The sequence below is a fragment of the Xenopus tropicalis genome, chromosome 2 (genome assembly GCF_000004195.4).
Source record: "Xenopus tropicalis strain Nigerian chromosome 2, UCB_Xtro_10.0, whole genome shotgun sequence".
In the NCBI taxonomy this organism is placed as follows: domain Eukaryota; kingdom Metazoa; phylum Chordata; class Amphibia; order Anura; family Pipidae; genus Xenopus; species Xenopus tropicalis.
Window position 1 is genome coordinate 147414499 of NC_030678.2, and position 18583 is coordinate 147433081.

Here is an 18583-nt window from a genome sequence, read left to right on the forward strand (position 1 = left end):
GGGTCACAGGTTGAACATAGGTTCTCCACCCTTGCTCCCCTGTTGTATTATATACTTATGCTCTTTTAAGGAAAGGCAAGGAAGTACTACAGTAGCTGGGCCCAGCAGTCACAGCACATCCGCTCATACAGATACATTTCTTGGCCAGTAAGTGCCAGTTTCTGACCTGCCCAACTGGAAAATTGCCTGAGAATTTTATGAGGCTGGCATTCTACCAAGTGAATAAGAGAAACACTGGGCAGAACTGTATAACTAGGAGCTTCCTGGGGAAAACCTGCCAACAGGAAAATCATCAAGGCCAAATCAGCACGGATTAATTTCAATTATACACTTAATCATGAACACATTGTAAATGCCCTTGTATATCTGGCAGTATTAGACAATGGGGCAGCGCAATTCCAGGAGACGGATATTTTTATTAGCATATTGTGAAGAGGTTGGAACAATGTCTCAACGTTTGGTAGGCAATATTATTCAGAAGGTCACTGCTTATGGGAAGGAAATGAGCAGCTCAGCAGAATCAATGGAAGCCCCAATAGTAATTCTTTAAGGAGATTATGAGAGTATCCCAAAGCGTTGCCCCTCTTGGCATGACCAAAGATTGGAGGAGGGGTGTTTACTCCAAATCTACCTGGCCTATAGTCTACTCTTCTAAAGAAAATAAGCAGTAACCCCCAGAATCTACCCTAAAGGATTTTAGCCTTGTGTGTATGTATGATTCAATTCCAGATTTTCCCATAGAACCATATGCAATTCAATGGAAAAAACTTATCTCACTGTTTATTAAAACTTGAAGTCTATGAGAAAACTTGGAACTGAATAAGGAAAAAAGTTTTCTCTCCTCAAATTGAATCTCGCCCTTATGTTTTTACGTGATAAACAATAAAATAACATTTTCTAATTGATTTGAATCTGGCCCAATATATGCTATGCTGGTACAGGTATAGGATCCATACAAAAACTTAATTTGCTATTTGCTATAGTGTCCAATTTAATTTAGTGCTTTAAGGCATGGTGATCCATATTATAAAAAAATCTCTATTCAGAAAACCCTGGGGCCCCAAGCATACTGAATAATAGATATTATACCTGTGGTTTTTACCACAATACACCATGTAGGTGCAAGTGCATTATGTTGCAGTATCCCAGGCAGGGCAATTCTCAAGGCAGTAGCAGAAAGTGATTTTTTCAATCACAATGGGAAAATCTTATATCCAGTATTTTCTATTACAAATTCTAGAATGTTCCACTTGCCTGTGTCTGTGAATGACGCACAATTCAACTCAGTACAGAGCAAGTCTAATTTTTAAATTGCATTTCTTGTAACAAGGGGAACAAAGGAAATTCCGGGTTGAGTTCAAGCGAGCAGAGGGTTACCCCATTGACCTGTACTACTTGATGGATCTCTCATACTCCATGAAGGATGATTTAGAGAACATGAAGAAGCTGGGCAGTGACATTAAGAAAGCTCTGCATAAAGTTACAAAATCTGTGCATATTGGTAAGAGCATTTATGCTGATATTATACTACTATGCTAATGTTTGGTTTAGGTCATTCATTGCGACTCTCATGCACTTAGTGGCATAATAGCCTCTGGGAAGGGACTGTGGCTGTGGGATAGCAGGTATAGTAGGGAGAGATGGTGCCTATAGTAGCAGTGGGGGGATAATAGCCTCTGGGAAGGGACTGTGGCTGTGGGATAGCAGGTATAGTAGGGAGAGATGGTGCCTATAGTAGCAGTGGGGGGATAATAGCCTCTGGGAAGGGACTGGGGCTGTGGGATAGCAGGTATAGTAGGGAGAGATGGTGCCTATAGTAGCAGTGGGGGGATAATAGCCTCTGGGAAGGGACTGTGGCTGTGGGATAGCAGGTATAGTAGGGAGAGATGGTGCCTATAGTAGCAGTGGGATAATAGCCTCTGGGAAGGGACTGTGGCTGTGGGATAGCAGGTATAGTAGGGAGATATGGTACCTATAGTAGCAGTGGGAATAATAGCCTCTGGGAAGGGACTGGGGCTGTGGGATAGCAGGTATAGTAGGGAGAGATGGTGCCTATAGTAGCAGTGGGGGGATAATAGCCTCTGGGAAGGGACTGTGGCTGTGGGATAGCAGGTATAGTAGGGAGAGATGGTGCCTATAGTAGCAGTGGGATAATAGCCTCTGGGAAGGGACTGTGGCTATGGGATAGCAGGTATAGTAGGGAGAGATGGTGCCTATAGTAACAGTGGGATAATAGCCTCTGGGAAGGGACTGTGGCTGTGGGATAGCAGGTATAGTAGGGAGAGATGGTGCCTATAGTAGCAGTGGGATAATAGCCTCTGGGAAGGGACTGTGGCTGTGGGATAGCAGGTATAGTAGGGAGAGATGGTGCCTATAGTAGCAGTGGGGGGATAATAGCCTCTGGGAAGGGACTGTGGCTGTGGGATAGCAGGTATAGTAGGGAGAGATGGTGCCTATAGTAGCAGTGGGATAATAGCCTCTGGGAAGGGACTGTGGCTGTGGGATAGCAGGTATAGTAGGGAGATATGGTACCTATAGTAGCAGTGGGAATAATAGCCTCTGGGAAGGGACTGGGGCTGTGGGATAGCAGGTATAGTAGGGAGAGATGGTGCCTATAGTAGCAGTGGGGGGATAATAGCCTCTGGGAAGGGACTGTGGCTATGGGATAGCAGGTATAGTAGGGAGAGATGGTGCCTATAGTAGCAGTGGGATAATAGCCTCTGGGAAGGGACTGTGGCTATGGGATAGCAGGTATAGTAGGGAGAGATGGTGCCTATAGTAACAGTGGGATAATAGCCTCTGGGAAGGGACTGTGGCTGTGGGATAGCAGGTATAGTAGGGAGAGATGGTGCCTATAGTAGCAGTGGGATAATAGCCTCTGGGAAGGGACTGTGGCTGTGGGATAGCAGGTATAGTAGGGAGAGATGGTGCCTATAGTAGCAGTGGGGGGATAATAGCCTCTGGGAAGGGACTGTGGCTGTGGGATAGCAGGTATAGTAGGTAGAGATGGTGCCTATAGTAGCAGTGGGGATAAAAGCCTCTGGGAAGGGACTGTGGCTGTGGGATAGCAGGTATAGTAGGGAGATATGGTGCCTATAGTAGCAGTGGGGATAAAAGCCTCTGGGAAGGGACTGTGGCTGTGGGATAGCAGGTATAGTAGGGAGAGATGGTGCCTATAGTAGCAGTGGGATAATAGCCTCTGGGAAGGGACTGGGGCTGTGGGATAGCAGGTATAGTAGGGAGAGATGGTGCCTATAGTAGCAGTGGGATAATAGCCTCTGGGAAGGGACTGTGGCTGTGGGATAGCAGGTATAGTAGGGAGAGATGGTGCCTATAGTAGCAGTGGGATAATAGCCTCTGGGAAGGGACTGTGGCTGTGGGATAGCAGGTATAGTAGGGAGAGATGGTGCCTATAGTAGCAGTGGGATAATAGCCTCTGGGAAGGGACTGTGGCTGTGAGATAGCAGGTATAGTAGGGAGAGATGGTGCCTATAGTAGCAGTGGGATAATAGCCTCTGGGAAGGGACTGGGGCTGTGGGATAGCAGGTATAGTAGGGAGAGATGGTGCCTATAGTAGCAGTGGGGGGATAATAGCCTCTGGGAAGGGACTGTGGCTGTGGGATAGCAGGTATAGTAGGGAGAGATGGTGCCTATAGTAGCAGTGGGATAATAGCCTCTGGGAAGGGACTGTGGCTGTGGGATAGCAGGTATAGTAGGGAGAGATGGTGCCTATAGTAGCAGTGGGGATAAAAGCCTCTGGGAAGGTACTGTAGCCAAGCTCCCAGCCTGGGTCAGTAGCCAGATGTGGCAAGAAATATGGTTATTCTGGCAATGAAATAGCAGAGAAAATTCTGCAAGATACCATAGATCAGCACTTTTTATTGGCCCTGTGGAGACTGTGTAGCTTTGGGACTCAGAGTCCCTGAAATGCCAGGGTGTATTTTGAATTTTAGTCAGGCCATTAAATAACTAAAGGCTGTGGGAATGTGTTTCTAAGGGGCACATTTATCAATGTAATCAATTAATGCACATCCAAAATTTTCGTATTTAATCCGAAATATTTGCACTCGTACTTTTAATGATCCAAAATTCGGACTTTGATGAATCTGGCCCTAAGTGTTACATTATATTGGATTACCCTATAATCTGGTACTGGATATAAAGTACAGCAGAGTAGGTACTTATGAGTCCCCTTCACATTCAGATAAGCAGTTGTGCTCTTGCTGAAGTGCATCTTTCTCCGGCTTGTCCCCACATTGTGAGCTCTTCATCTGTCACCAATTCTGTCTAGAAATAAGCCCCATCTCCGCTCTCATCTACTTCCATATCTTTCTTAGGGCAAGGGGACACTAAGCAGATTCACCACTTTCCTCTGCAGGCATTTTTTTATTGAGGTGGAAAGCAGATCCGCTCCTACGTGCACACTCCTGTAGCGCCATTGCCAGGCCTAGCATCAGCCTGTGTGGAGCTACACAGAGTGGATATTGGCAGAAATGAATACATTTGCGTCTCTGTGCCAATATGTGCTCTATTTAGCTCCACACAGGCCGACACTGGGCTGGTTAATGGAGCTCCAGGTGTGTCCACATAAGAGTGGATCCGCTTTCCACCTCAATAGAAAAATGCCTATGGAGGAAAGCAGTGAATCCCTTAATGTGCCCTTGCCCTTATACTAAAACCTTTTAACTTATAATCAGCATAATATGGCTCAAGCAGGTAAAGCTAACAGTACCATGTTCTGCAGGTTTTGGCTGTTTTGTGGATAAAACAGTGTTGCCCTTTGTGAGTACAGTGAAATCAAAGCTAGAGAATCCATGCCCACTCCGAGGAGAGAAATGCCAACCACCTTTCAGCTACCGGCATGTCCTGTCTCTCACCTCCAACCTCACCCTGTTCCAGATGCGGGTCAGTGCAGAGAACATCTCGGGGAATTTGGATATGCCTGAAGGGGGACTGGATGCCATGCTCCAAGCAGCTGTCTGCACTGTAAGTGCCCACAAACATTCAACATCACCTTTAAGGGCTTTCTACAATGTGTCAGTGTCTCTCTGGTAGTCATTGTCTCAGCCCAGGAGTCCTCATTCTTTCATCATTAAAAGAACGCCCAAGCTCAGAATAGATGTTGTTCAAGTTTTCTTACCCTTGAAACATTTGCCACCTCTTTCCCAACCATAACTCAGCTTCTCACAGTCCCTTTCATGCCTCTTCACAGGTCAGATATCAGCTTGCTTATGCTACATTGGTTTAACAGTAAGAACCACCAGTACAGAGAATAGCAAGGGGCAGACAGATACAGCTTTCAGTGCAGGGGCGCTGCTGCCAATTGAAAAACACCCCTCCAGCGGCAGCAGCACGCAACTTACCAGGGGCGGCAAGTGATAACTGAGGGGGGGGCTTGAGCCCCAGCTTCCACTAAACCTTTTCCTGTTTCTTTCCATTAGGATGTCATTGGCTGGAGGAATGTGACACGTCTCTTGGTATTTGCATCTGATGATGTATTTCACTCTGCAGGAGATGGAAAATTGGCTGGGATTTACTTACCCGCAGATGGACACTGTCATTTAAATAGAAATGCTGAGTACTCCCAGAGCTACTTGTATGTAAGTTCCATTATATATATAATATAACTGCCCCAGTACAGAGAAAGAATAATCCAAGAGTTCCCAGAGATGGGTTTGGAATTAGATTCTAATCCTTTGTAACCTTTCAGGATTATCCCTCGGTGGGGCATCTTGTCCAGGTCCTCACAGCAGCCAACATTCAACCAATCTTTGCCGTCACAAGCAGCGTTGTCTCTACCTACAAGGTAGGTATAAATGGCCTGCCTTTCATCCCAAATCAGGTGCTGCTGTACCTATTGAAGCAGAGGAACTTCCACCACCCCCTGACCAGCCAGTAGTTCCAGGGTTCCCTTTGCACCCTATGTCAATTGCCTCAGTGCATTTGCGCCAAAAGAGTGAGGCACGCACATCACTTGCATGCTGAACACCGACAATGATGCCTGGCAGACATGGCAATTGTGTTCGAAATTTCGCTTTTCTCGCTGCCCTTGCCGATGTAAATGAGCCATTCTATATGAAACAGAACATCCATAAGAACAGAATGAGGGGCACATTCTAATATATATGAGAAGAAGCCGAAAAGCACCATAAGCAGCAGGGGTTGCAACAGAAGTGACTCCATCTTGCCTTGTTCCCTTCTCTTTCCAGGCGCTAAGCAACCTCATCCCAAAATCAGCAGTAGGAGAACTAAAGGAAGATTCCAGCAATGTGGTCAATTTGATTTCTGAAGCTTATAATGTGAGTATGGCGGTTATAGGTATATCATACGTGGTAAGGCAGCAATAACATCATTTCTAGCTGACATCCCGGAACCAGCAATACATCTTGGGCCTGATTCACTAAAGTGCGATAAAAATTATCGCACGCTTTTTTGCGGTAAAAAAGACGCAATAATTTGCACGCGATTCACCATAGTATTATCGCGTGCGATAAATCGCCATTTTCGTATGCGGTATTTCTCGCGCTAGTTTTACCGCATGCGTTAATTTCCGCGCTGAAAGGTATACGATCGCATGATTCACTATAACTTTTGCACGCTAAATATCGCATTCGGCTATGCGAAAATTAACACCTACTACAGGCAGGCGATAATTATAGAAAAGTACAGTAAATGAGTTTTTTGCAATAAAATATGGACTTTGCAGTGCTATTTATTCAAGTATGTGTTTCCCCTAGAGTGACGCAGCCGCCAGTTTGCAGCGATAACCAGAACACATTTGCTCATCACTAGTGGCTACTATTTATAAGCATCTACTATTTATATGTTACCATTTATATGTGGCTAATATTTATATACACCATTTATATGCGGCGACAATTTTTATACACTATTTCTATGCTACCATTCATATGCGGCGACTATTCGCGTGCATAATTTAGCGCATGTACCGGCAAATACCGCATTGAAATAGTCTTCGCGAGTTAAATAACGCATGCAATATCGCGTGTAAAAAAGCGCAAGTATGCTTATAGTGAATCGTGCGAAAAATCGCCAAAATTAAGACACGGTAAAATTTATAGCGCACGCTAAAAATAGCGCACATTTTATCGCACTTTAGTGAATCAGGCCCCTTGTGTTTAATGAAGCTCTTGGGAGAATTCTTACAGCATAAAAAACACTAGGACCAAGGGGGTGAATTCAGTACTAGATATGAATAATAGTAATAGATAGAAAATAGAAATTCAACATTAGATTAAATCAGAAATCAGAATATTACATTACTAAGCATTGTTTATAAGGATATAATTTACAGGATATTCATGGCTCTTGTGCATTTTCTGTCTGTCTATCACTATATATTTATATATTTTTTTCAATATATATATATATATATCTACAGTATATTGTGAGTTCGTCCCTAAGCTCAGGTAAGTGACAGCAGCACTGAGCATGTGCAGGGAATCAGCAGAAAAGAAGATGGGAAGGTACTGGGGGCATTTTGGGGGCACAGATCTTCCCTGCTAAAGGGCTGTGGGTGCCTTGGGCTGGTACAGAAGCACAAAAAATAATGTGCAAAACCCACTTCTTTGTTAAGCTTTAGTTCTCTTTTAAGAGAGGGACAGAGTTTTTTACCAAAAATCCTAATTTGCAGTACGTAGTTCCAGGCAATGCTAAATTCTTAGCCTTGATTGTTGCCCTACACTGGGAGAATCCATCCTGTACTTCTGAGTAGAGATCCCCACGTAGGCCAACTTACAAGAACACTACATCACGTAACTAGATTTATGTGTGTGGTATCCCTTGATCTTTAACTCTCTGCTGGTACATGCAGGATGGACAGTTCAACCCAGGGCCGGATTTCTACTTGGGGCGCCCCAAGGCCGCCCCCATTCGGCGCCCCCCTACCCCCGCCGCGTAAACGCGAATGCGCATGCGCCTAACTTGCGCATGCGCGAACAACCCCTATCGCTAATGCGCATGCGCAAGCGCCTAACTTAGAACTCCCATACGGAGCAGTGGGGAGATGTCCCCATTGCTCCGTATGGGAGCAATATGTTAACATTTGCTTGCGGCGGGGCGGCATGCCGCCCCTGTGTATTTGCCGCCCTAGGCCCGGGCCTTTGTGGCCTCGCCACAAATCCGGGCCTGGTTCAACCCTATTGCAATAAAGGGGCACAACCCCTGCATCTGTACATGCATTATATGGGGGAATGAAACAATGGAACTGTAGCCTTGACAATCCTAGAGCCGACTGTTTCACCCTGCTGAAATGATCAAAAGAATAACTGGAATAACTGTAAGCTTTTTTTGGGAAAGACTCTCTCACCTATTGCGTTGCTTGTATGTTCTCACTCAGCTTTTATAAGTCTGGTTTATTTATTGAGGTTGATTGTTCTGCTTACTGAATATCTGATTACAAGGGTATCCTCTTAGAAATGTGTGTATTGTCCTACTGTCTTATATATATTCTAAATCTCTCTTCAGTAATAATGACAGTAGTATTATATATAAATATAACTACATGTATCTCCAAGTAATTGGATTCATATAATTGGAGTGTGACACTCAACAGGATCAGTAATGGAGTCGAGTCAGCAGAAAGTCATTCCTTCTATTTATGTTTTTATTCTATTGCAGAATTTATCTTCCACAATAAACCTAGAACACGTGAACCTTCCCAAAGGGATCCACATCTCCTATGATTCACATTGTTCTAACTCTTCCACATTAGGAAAAGCCCAGGGTCAGTGTTCCGGGGTTCGAATTAACCAGACGGTATGTATAGGGATCACCGATTGCTAGGGATTAATTCTTCCTTTTCTACGGCCACTTGCTTCCTGTCCAAATCCAAAACAACAAATAACAAAAATAGTTACAAATTGTAAAATTTTTAGGCAGTGGGGGTTATTATTCATGAGCTTCGGCAGCACTGTTACCGCTCTAGTGCTGCACAACCCATTATATTTTACTAAATTAGGTACAGCTCAGGGGTATGCAGCAATGCAGCAGTATGGCAGTGTTGGGCCCATAATTAAGGAGCTGTTGCTAATGAAATTACTTAGTGACAGGTATGGATTTTATACCTTTGAAATAAAAGTTTAATGATTGGTTAAAGGTGGACCAAGTCAGAAGCTTCTTTGCTGTGTATGGGGCCCTCTGACGGGCCTAACAGACCAGGCAAAAATCGGCCATCGGATTAAGCACCAGATCTACCAGATCATTTGTGCAGTCCTCAATTTGATGGCGTGCACAGCAGCAATTATGATCCTAATATTGCCCACCTCAGCAGGGAAAGATCCACTAATATGGCAACCTCACCAGACAAAGGATCAATTATAGCCACCTTAAGCCTCTAAACTTACACTAACTGGGAAATGATTTGCATCAAGATGCAATTATTCCAGGTTATTAAATACAGAAGTTAATTATGTGCCACAAACATCATTTTAGGTTCTAACAATAATTAGGGATGTAAGAAATTCATTTTTGGAGTCAGACAAATACTGCACCCTCCACAAAGGATTCGTCTGAATACCAAGCCAAATCCAGCCTGTCATTTTGCTGTGCCTCAGACCTGCATATTATTCAGATTTGGTTCACCTGAACAGTCAGGATTTGGCACTTCCGAAATTCCAGGATTTAGAAGATTCCCAAGCAGAATTCTGGTTTCTGTGCATCCTTAAAAATAATGTATATCACCTGTTTTGGGTTCTTTCTCTCAAATGATAAACAACCTAGTATTTGCACAAACACATTTTATGGCATGGAAAGAATTTTGTGTGGCGGAACACATAATGGGGCTGATTCTGATGAAAATATAACAATCGTTAGTATTTATTACTAGAACAATAAATCTTCATTGGATCAATTTTTTGAATCCTTTGGCTGGACTGAATGTCCCTGTTAACCCCAGAAACCCAACCGCTGTTTGACTTCCTGGCACGTTGATCCAATCAGTATCAATACTGCAATAAGGGGTAATGTAATAATAGTTGCAAAGTTAGCTTTAGGTCTAGCAGCCCATAATAACCAATATGCAGGAAGAATTTACAGTCTGGTTGCTATGGGCTACTAGCCATGGAGTATGATATTACCACTTAAATAACCTTTTTTCTGTGTTTTCGTTTCTACATAATTTTATCCCTGTATACATACATGCATTTGTGAGGAACACTGCAGTACTTATGTTATACTGCCACCTCCTGACCTTAACTGGTATCTAACCATGTATTGCCCAAAACTGTTACAAGAGGCAACTTGCTATTCTGGCGAGCAGTTAGGTAGCCATGCCAAGCACCAAAAAAAAGTAGTAAAAATAAGCAATTCCATGAATTTTAAAGGTTTTATCATTCCTATCTACCTACCTAACTTCTACTACTGAAATTTATACCCAGTCAGGCAGCTTCCTTTCAAGCTTCCCATCTAATTATTCATTTTTACATATTATTATATTTTGTTATTATTATTACTACATATCACAGTAACTAACGCTGCCCAATTCTTTTGGGCCTTTCCCCATAGAGTTTGCAGTTGCCAAAGGTGTTTGCCCAGGAGTCATCAGGAATCAAAGCCTTTATCTGTGATCTAACATCTGCTCCATTCTTTTTTTCTACCTTAACATGGAGCCAGCCCTGTGTATCTGTATATAGGGGAGTACTGGCTATAGGCTCGGACTGGGATTTAAAATAGGTCATGGCAGGTACAGGTATGGGATCTATTATCCATAAACCTATTACCCAGAACGTTCAGAATTATGGGAAGGCGATCTCCCATAGACTCCATTATAAGCAAATAATTCTATTTTTTTTTTTTAAATTACCTTTTTCTGTAATAATAAAACAGTACCTTGTACTTGATCCCAACTAAGATATAATTGCAAAACAATCTCATTGGGTTTAATTAATGTTTCAATTATTTTGTAGTAGACTTAGGTATGAAGATCCAATTTACGGGAAGATCCCTTATGCGGAAAACCCCAGGTCCCAAAAATTCTGTATTTTTTTGGTCCCATACCTGTACACAAAGGCCCACACAGCCCCCACAAGCCAATGAATAGTGGCTGTCTTACAGCAGCCCCTCTGCCAGATTGCCAGCCCAGGCCTGACTGTCGTACCCATCATGCCATGTTGCTACCTTGCAGGTTAGTTTTGACGTAACCCTGTGGATGGACAAGACGCTGTGCCAGCAGGGAAAGCAGAGTTTTCAGCTCAGAGTGTTGGGCTTCACTGAGGAGCTTAAGGTGGATGTGGAGCCTCTGTGTGCCTGTGACTGCAAAGATAAAGAGTTATTCTCTGACTACTGCAGCAGGGGCCTTGGCAATTACAGCTGTGGCATCTGCAGGTGACAAGAATTTCCAGTTGTATGGTTGATGTTTCTCTGTATCTGAATAACACTGTCCTGTAATCTGCCTTCTCTGCCTAAATACTCCCCGTTACCCTGTCCTCCTTCCCATCTCTTAATGCTCTGTTCTCAGCAGGGGAGCTCTGTCAAACTCCATTCATGGTGCAACCGGGGGGTTATTTAACTCAGCTGTGACCCTAGGGTGACATGTTTTTCAATTTATAGTTGCCTGGAAGGCCACAGTGGGAAGCATTGTGAGTGCCCTTTAGAAAAGCATAATAATGACAAAGCATGCTGGAGCAATAGCCACCTGCTATGCAGTGGGCACGGGAGATGCCAGTGTGGGCGCTGTGCCTGTGACGTTTCCTTTCGGGGAGATCTGTGCCAATGTGATGATACCAGCTGTGAAAGATTTGAAGGGAAGCTGTGTGGAGGTAATGAAAAGCCCAAAGATGTTTTGCTGAAAAGGATTGGAACTAGGGGCAATATTGCACTTTTGATAATGAGCCATATCTATGGCTGCCCATATGGTACCTACAGAGAATAGGGATTTAACCTTCCTTTTTTCCAGGCATTACCAGGGGAGTGTGTGAGTGCGGCACATGCAAGTGCTCCGATGGCTACACAGGTAGTGCTTGTGGCTGCAGTACGGATACGAGTGGCTGCAGGACTAATGATACCCTGTGCAGCGGGCATGGGAGCTGCGAGTGCAACAAGTGCAAGTGTCACCCAGGATACTATAACAAGTGGTGCAGCGAGTGTCCTGAGTGCCAAACTATATGCAAGAAACTCACGTGAGTTCACCACCCTTTATAGTCATATTAACTACAATATCTCAGGGAAGGGTACCTGGAGCCCCAGATGTTACTGAATAATATAAAGAGCCATATGTTGCTCACACCAGGAGCAGATTTAGCTAAAGGCATAGGTAAGTACAGGCTTGTTGATGGAATTTACTAAATGGTGATTGCTATGTAACATTTACAGCTGATGCAATGCATACAGCGAACATTAGCCATACCGATTCATCATTCTTGCTCACAAAAAGGAATAGGTTTCAGGGTTGACTTTTGAGCAGTGCCCTGGGGGCTACTTGGTGAGAAAATGCCCTCACACATTTATTGGATATCTGTGAGATGCCCCACAACCCCATCAGCTATTGTACTGCAGCTTAACAAGAGGAAAAACTGGAAGAAACTAGGTGATATTAGATACAGGGTGCCCCTCGTACTCCCTCCATACATAACTTATTTAATGGGAAAATATATCCCCTTTTTTTTTACACGGGCTCATTCAGTTAGGTTATGTATAAAAAAAGACGTTCTAGGTGAGAGTTGTGCAGATGCTACAAAAATCAGAGCAATTTTTAAAAGGTTTTTTTTTTATAGGATAAATGGGAAAAAACTCTAATCTTGTAGACAATTATGATTAATATATGGTGCTGATTTAACTTTGGGCTAAAAATTAATACTATCCCTATAGATCCTCTCTGGTCCCTGTCTGTGTTTCAGATGAGGGGTGGGTGTGTCCTAATGGTCTGTGCAAGAAGCACTGTAGGAGGGGGGATAGCCAATCACAGCCCTGCAGTCACACAAAGCAAAGACAGTCTTCAGTTCCCTATCAGGTCAGCCCAGCTGCTGGTTGGTTCCTATCCTACAGTGCAGTGTGCTGCGTGCTGTCGGCCTCCCTTTTAAAAGTTATAATATAAATATCATAAGGTTCTGCTATTGTATAAAATGGCCCCTATTTCTCTGTGTCCTGCAGGAACTGCGCGGAATGCAAAGCATTTGGAAAGGGCTTTCTGAAACACAACTGCAGCTCCTCCTGTCAGAATATAAATGTCACCCTGGCCAAAGCCCCTCTCACTGGAGTCAGGGAAAAACTGTGTAAGGAAAAGGGAGAAGACTTCATTACATTCCTTGTGAGGGAAGAGGGGGATTTCTTTCATGTAACCGTGGAAGAAAAGCAAGGTAAATAAGGAAATACAGAGTTCGGCAGGCAACCTTCTAAGCCTAGCACTTGGTATAAACACCTTTGGAACCACCCTGACACCCCCAAGTTATTGTAAAGGTATTTTCAGGAGATTTGATGTGGGGGACAAATCTTCCAGTGTGCCATAACCCATAAGGGCAGTGGGAGACAGGGCACTTTGTAACTGTACTTGGTGTGTCAGGCAGCTTTAGATACACCAGGAAACAGCATGGGCAGCATCAGCCATTTATCAGCCAGCTAAAATGCACTGCTGGGAAACTGTCCCATGTGCCTTTGGTCTCAATTAGCTTGTACAGTACAGTCCAAAAAGATCAAAATGAAATTAAAAAAAAAATCTTTGCATTGCTAAAAATGTGGGGCTAACATGCCCCACCTGGTGGTGGATATAAGAATAGCACCCAAGCAGGAAAAATAGGATAAATATGAATTCCAGACACAACTTGGGAAATAACATTGAGTAGGAGGAATAATAGCTGTCTCAAACAGCGGCACTGTGTGGTGCTAGCTGGTACTGAAGGTATAGGATCCAGCACAATGCAGATGGCACTTACACACCATTATTACAACTAAAAAAAAATTTATTGGTTAAAGAATGACATTTTAAACAGTAGAATAAATTATTTTCAAAGTACACAGTGTAATTTAGTAATAAAAAGTATACATAAACATATCCATACATGGAATCTGCAAATTCTATATTGAGCAAACACAATATTATGTGAGGGGTGGAACATGATTTGGTAGAGCCCATGCACAGAGGTGTAGGCCATGGGCTACAATCCATTCCAGTAATCAGTCTTGTCCACTTTATTTTTAGGGTGATTGTAAATGTCCCTTTGGGCAAACATTAAAGAAATGTTAAAGGAAAGACCAGGACATCTTTAATCCTGCTTTATTTAATTTAGCAAATTTACAACATTTTTCCTAATCTGTCCCCACAGAAACTGCACCTGTAACAAAGCATCTCATCCTTGGCCTGACTCTCGGCATCGTCTTTATTGGACTCCTCATTATTTTAGCTTTCCGTATTACTGTGGAAATCTATGACAGACAGGAGTACAATCGCTTCCAGAAAGAGAGAAGTAATGCACAATGGAATGAGGTGAGCAGTGGGGTACACCTGTAATAACTGGGGGTGAGCAGTGGGGTACACCTGTAACAACTGGGGGTGAGCAGTGGGGTACACCTGTAACAACTGGGGGTGAGCAGTGGGGTACACCTGTAACAACTGGGGGTGAGCAGTGGGGTACACCTGTAACAACTGGGGGTGAGCAGTGGGGTACACCTGTAACAACTGGGGGTGAGCAGTGGGGTACACCTGTAACAACTGGGGGTGAGCAGTGGGGTACACCTGTAACAACTGGGGGTGAGCAGTGGGGTACACCTGTAACAACTGGGGGTGAGCAGTGGGGTACACCTGTAATAACTGGGGGTGAGCAGTGGGGTACACCTGTAACAACTAGGGGTGAGCAGTGGGGTACACCTGTAAGAACTAGGGGTGAGCAGTTGGGTACACCTGTAACAACTAGGGGTGAGCAGTGGGGTACTCCTGTAGCAACTAGGGGTGAGCAGTGGGGTACACCTGTAACAACTGGGGATGAGCAGTGGGGTACACCTGTAGCAACTAGGGGTGAGCAGTGGGGTACACTTGTAACAACTGGGGGTGAGCAGTGGGGTACACCTGTAGCAACTAGGGGTGAGCAGTGGGGTACACTTATAACAACTGGGGGTGAGCAGTGGGGTACACCTGTAACAACTAGGGGTGAGCAGTGGGGTACACCTGTAACAACTAGGGGTGAGCAGTGGGGTACACCTGTAGCAACTAGGGGTGAGCAGTGGGGTACACCTGTAACAACTGGGGGTGAGCAGTGGGGTACACCTTTAAAAACTGGGGGTGCAGTGGGGTACACCTGTAACAACTGGGGGTGAGCAGTGGGGTACACCTGTAACAACTGGGGGTGAGCAGTGGGGTACACCTGTAGCAACTAGGGGTGAGCAGTGGGGTACACTTGTAACAACTGGGGGTGAGCAGTGGGGTACACCTGTAGCAACTAGGGGTGAGCAGTGGGGTACACTTATAACAACTGGGGGTGAGCAGTGGGGTACACCTGTAACAACTAGGGGTGAGCAGTGGGGTACACCTGTAACAACTAGGGGTGAGCAGTGGGGTACACCTGTAGCAACTAGGGGTGAGCAGTGGGGTACACCTGTAACAACTGGGGGTGAGCAGTGGGGTACACCTTTAAAAACTGGGGGTGCAGTGGGGTACACCTGTAACAACTGGGGGTGAGCAGTGGGGTACACCTGTAACAACTGGGGGTGAGCAGTGGGGTACACCTGTAACAACTGGGGGTGAGCAGTGGGGTACACCTGTAGCAACTAGGGGTGAGCAGTGGGGTACACCTGTAACAACTAGGGGTGAGCAGTGGGGTACACCTGTAACAACTGGGAGTGTGCGCAGTGGGGTACACCTGTAGCAACTAAGGGTGAGCAGTGGGGTACACCTGTAACAACTGGGGGTGAGCAGTGGGGTACACCTTTAAAAACTGGGGGTGCACAGTGGGGTACACCTGTAACAACTGGGGGTGAGCAGTGGGGTACACCTGTAACAACTGGGGGTGAGCAGTGGGGTATACCTGTAACAACTAGGGGTGAGCAGTGGGGTACACTTGTAACAACTGGGAGTGAGCAGTGGGGTACACCTGTAACAACTAGGGGTGAGCAGTGGGGTACACCTGTAACAAATGGGAGTGCACGCAGTGGGGTACACCTGTAGCAACTAGGGGTGAGCAGTGGGGTACACCTGTAACAACTGGGAGTGTGCGCAGTGGGGTACACCTGTAACAACTGGGAGTGTGCGCAGTGGGGTACACCTGTAACAACTAGGGGTGAGCAGTGGGGTACACCTGTAACAACTGGGGGTGAGCAGTGGGGTACACCTGTAACAACTGGGGGTGCGCAGTGGGGTACACCTGTAACAACTGGGTGTGAACAGTGGGGTACACCTGTAACAACTGGGTGTGAGCAGTGGAGTACACTTGTAACAACTGGGGATGAGCAGTAGAGTACACTTGTAATAACTGGGGGTGAGCAGTGGAGTACACTTGTAATAACTGGGGGTGAGCAGTGGAGTACACTTGTAATAACTGGGGGTGAGCAGTAGAGTACACTTGTAATAACTGGGGGTGAGCAGTGGAGTACACTTGTAATAACTGGGGGTGAGCAGTGGAGTACACTTGTAACAACTGGGGGTGAGCAGTGGGGTACAGCTGTAACTGGGGGTGAGAAGCTGGGGCATACTTATAACACACCACTGTGCCAAACTCTGATATCAACTAGGGATGAAGGCAGCCACTGTACACTGTACTGTACACTGCACAAGTCAAATACAATGCTACTAATATACTATAATAGTACAGAGAAAAAACAAATGTAGATGCAGGTACTTGCAGAGCTCAGCAGCAAACCATATACTAATCATAATCAATCTGCAGCCAAGCTCAGCAAGTACCTGTCTCTACATTTATTTTCCTTGATTCGAAGCCGATTGGGACAGAGTTAGACAAACAGGTATGACTACAGCATTTTGGAACCAGTAACTATATATAGTAACTATATATAGTATATTGTGTTTTATACTACTATTTTATAACACTACCATGGGCAGAATAGGCAACTCAGCCAGCCAGAGTGTAATGGTAAGTATGCTATTTCTCCCAACGCTTGGGCCATCACTTGCTGCTATTAATAAATGCTGTAAAATAATGGTAATAAATGTTGATTGGCCATAGACCCAAAAGTAAAGTCTGTGTGCCCTTCTGTATTCTGTTATTGATCACATCAGCACACAAAGGGAATGCCATGGTGAATCCATACATACTGGAATCCAATGAGGCAACCAGCACAATTCTTTCACAATATTAATGGGTTTTTCACCTTCAATGTTCAATGTTCTTATTAAGCCACCAACAATGCTCTCAGCATGTTAGAAAATCCATTTTCCATTTTTGCCTCTCTGATCAGTTTTCTGATGGGATGGGAGTGGCCTATTTTGAACCTGACACACTGAGAACTTCCTATATGCTGACATCATTATGCCCAGGCTTTGCCCTTACTTTTCTCCTACTGGACCAATACACTGGTGGCTTGTGCACTCTAACCTGTTTGATAAAATGAAAGGTCATTGCACAGGAAGCAGTGCCAGACTGGCAGGAAACACAGCCAATAGGAGTTAAGTCTGCTGGAGGCACTATACATGACATCATATAAGGAAGTAAAAAAGCAACTGTAGCATTTATAGGGGTCACTGACCCCAACATAGGGAATTATTCTGAGGTGAATATCTCTTTAGCTGCACGTTTTTTGTTATCTATATATGGCAAAGATTGTTCTATTTGTGTGAACTGTTATATTTGTGAATGTTGTACAATGGTGAACAACCCCTTTAAAGGAGAAGGAAAGGTAAAAACTAAGTAAGCTTTATCAGAAAGGTCTATGTAAATACAGCCATAAGCACACACAGAAACGCTGCACTAAGTCCTTCTGTATCAGACTTCCAGCTCTCAGAAAAATCCTTCGGGGCATGGCACAAGTCTGATCAGTTTGCAGCTCTCTCCCCCTCCCATCTCAACTTTCTTTGCCTCCAAACTCTGCTCTGTAATCTGAGCTACCAGCAGCCAGAGCTGCAGCACAGAAGCTAGTGAGACCAAGCTAAAATGGCAGCTGCTATCTTAAACAAACAGACAGAACTTCTAGGGCTGTTTACTCAGGTATGGTAAAGCTTTATACAAAATATAGTGTTCTAGATTGCACTATTGTTGGAAATAAAACATCAAAATGCCATTCCTTTTCCTTTAACATGCAGCTTAATAACCAGTGATATTATGGCTGGTTGCAAGATACCACCTATATACTGTGTGTATATATATCAGTTCAGGAAGACATGTAGGCTCTAGGACAGCTCAACTATGATTTTTAGTATGACTACATCAAGGTATTAGTGTGTGCTGCTCTTAGTCCTGCTAGGTAGCATACATATCTAATAACAGTTACAGCAAAGTATTGTAAAAAGGTGTGCGCATGTGCCATCAAACTAGGGGTGCTTGAAATTTTGTGTACATTTTTTAAAATAATTTTTCCATAAATATGAAACATGAATTGTCTTAAAACTAGATTATAAGAACCAAACTGAACCAGAGTGATGTATAAGTGTGAAGCAACAGTTTATGTAAACCTTTGTTTTCAGTAG

General features: G+C 44.3%; 1 protein-coding gene across 1 annotated transcript in view; it reads left to right on the forward strand.

Moving 5' to 3' along the window:
- The window catches only part of itgb7 (integrin subunit beta 7), a 47183-nt gene that overhangs the window by 27725 nt on the left and 875 nt on the right, over positions 1-18583 (forward strand). The window contains exons 5-15 of the mRNA XM_002936640.5: positions 1331-1501; positions 4745-4986; positions 5442-5600; positions 5711-5806; positions 6210-6299; positions 8641-8778; positions 11144-11343; positions 11569-11777; positions 11915-12137; positions 13108-13313; positions 14277-14437. Of these exons, the coding sequence (XP_002936686.2) occupies positions 1331-1501; positions 4745-4986; positions 5442-5600; positions 5711-5806; positions 6210-6299; positions 8641-8778; positions 11144-11343; positions 11569-11777; positions 11915-12137; positions 13108-13313; positions 14277-14437 (1895 nt within the window). The remainder of the gene's footprint in view (positions 1-1330; positions 1502-4744; positions 4987-5441; positions 5601-5710; positions 5807-6209; positions 6300-8640; positions 8779-11143; positions 11344-11568; positions 11778-11914; positions 12138-13107; positions 13314-14276; positions 14438-18583) is intronic.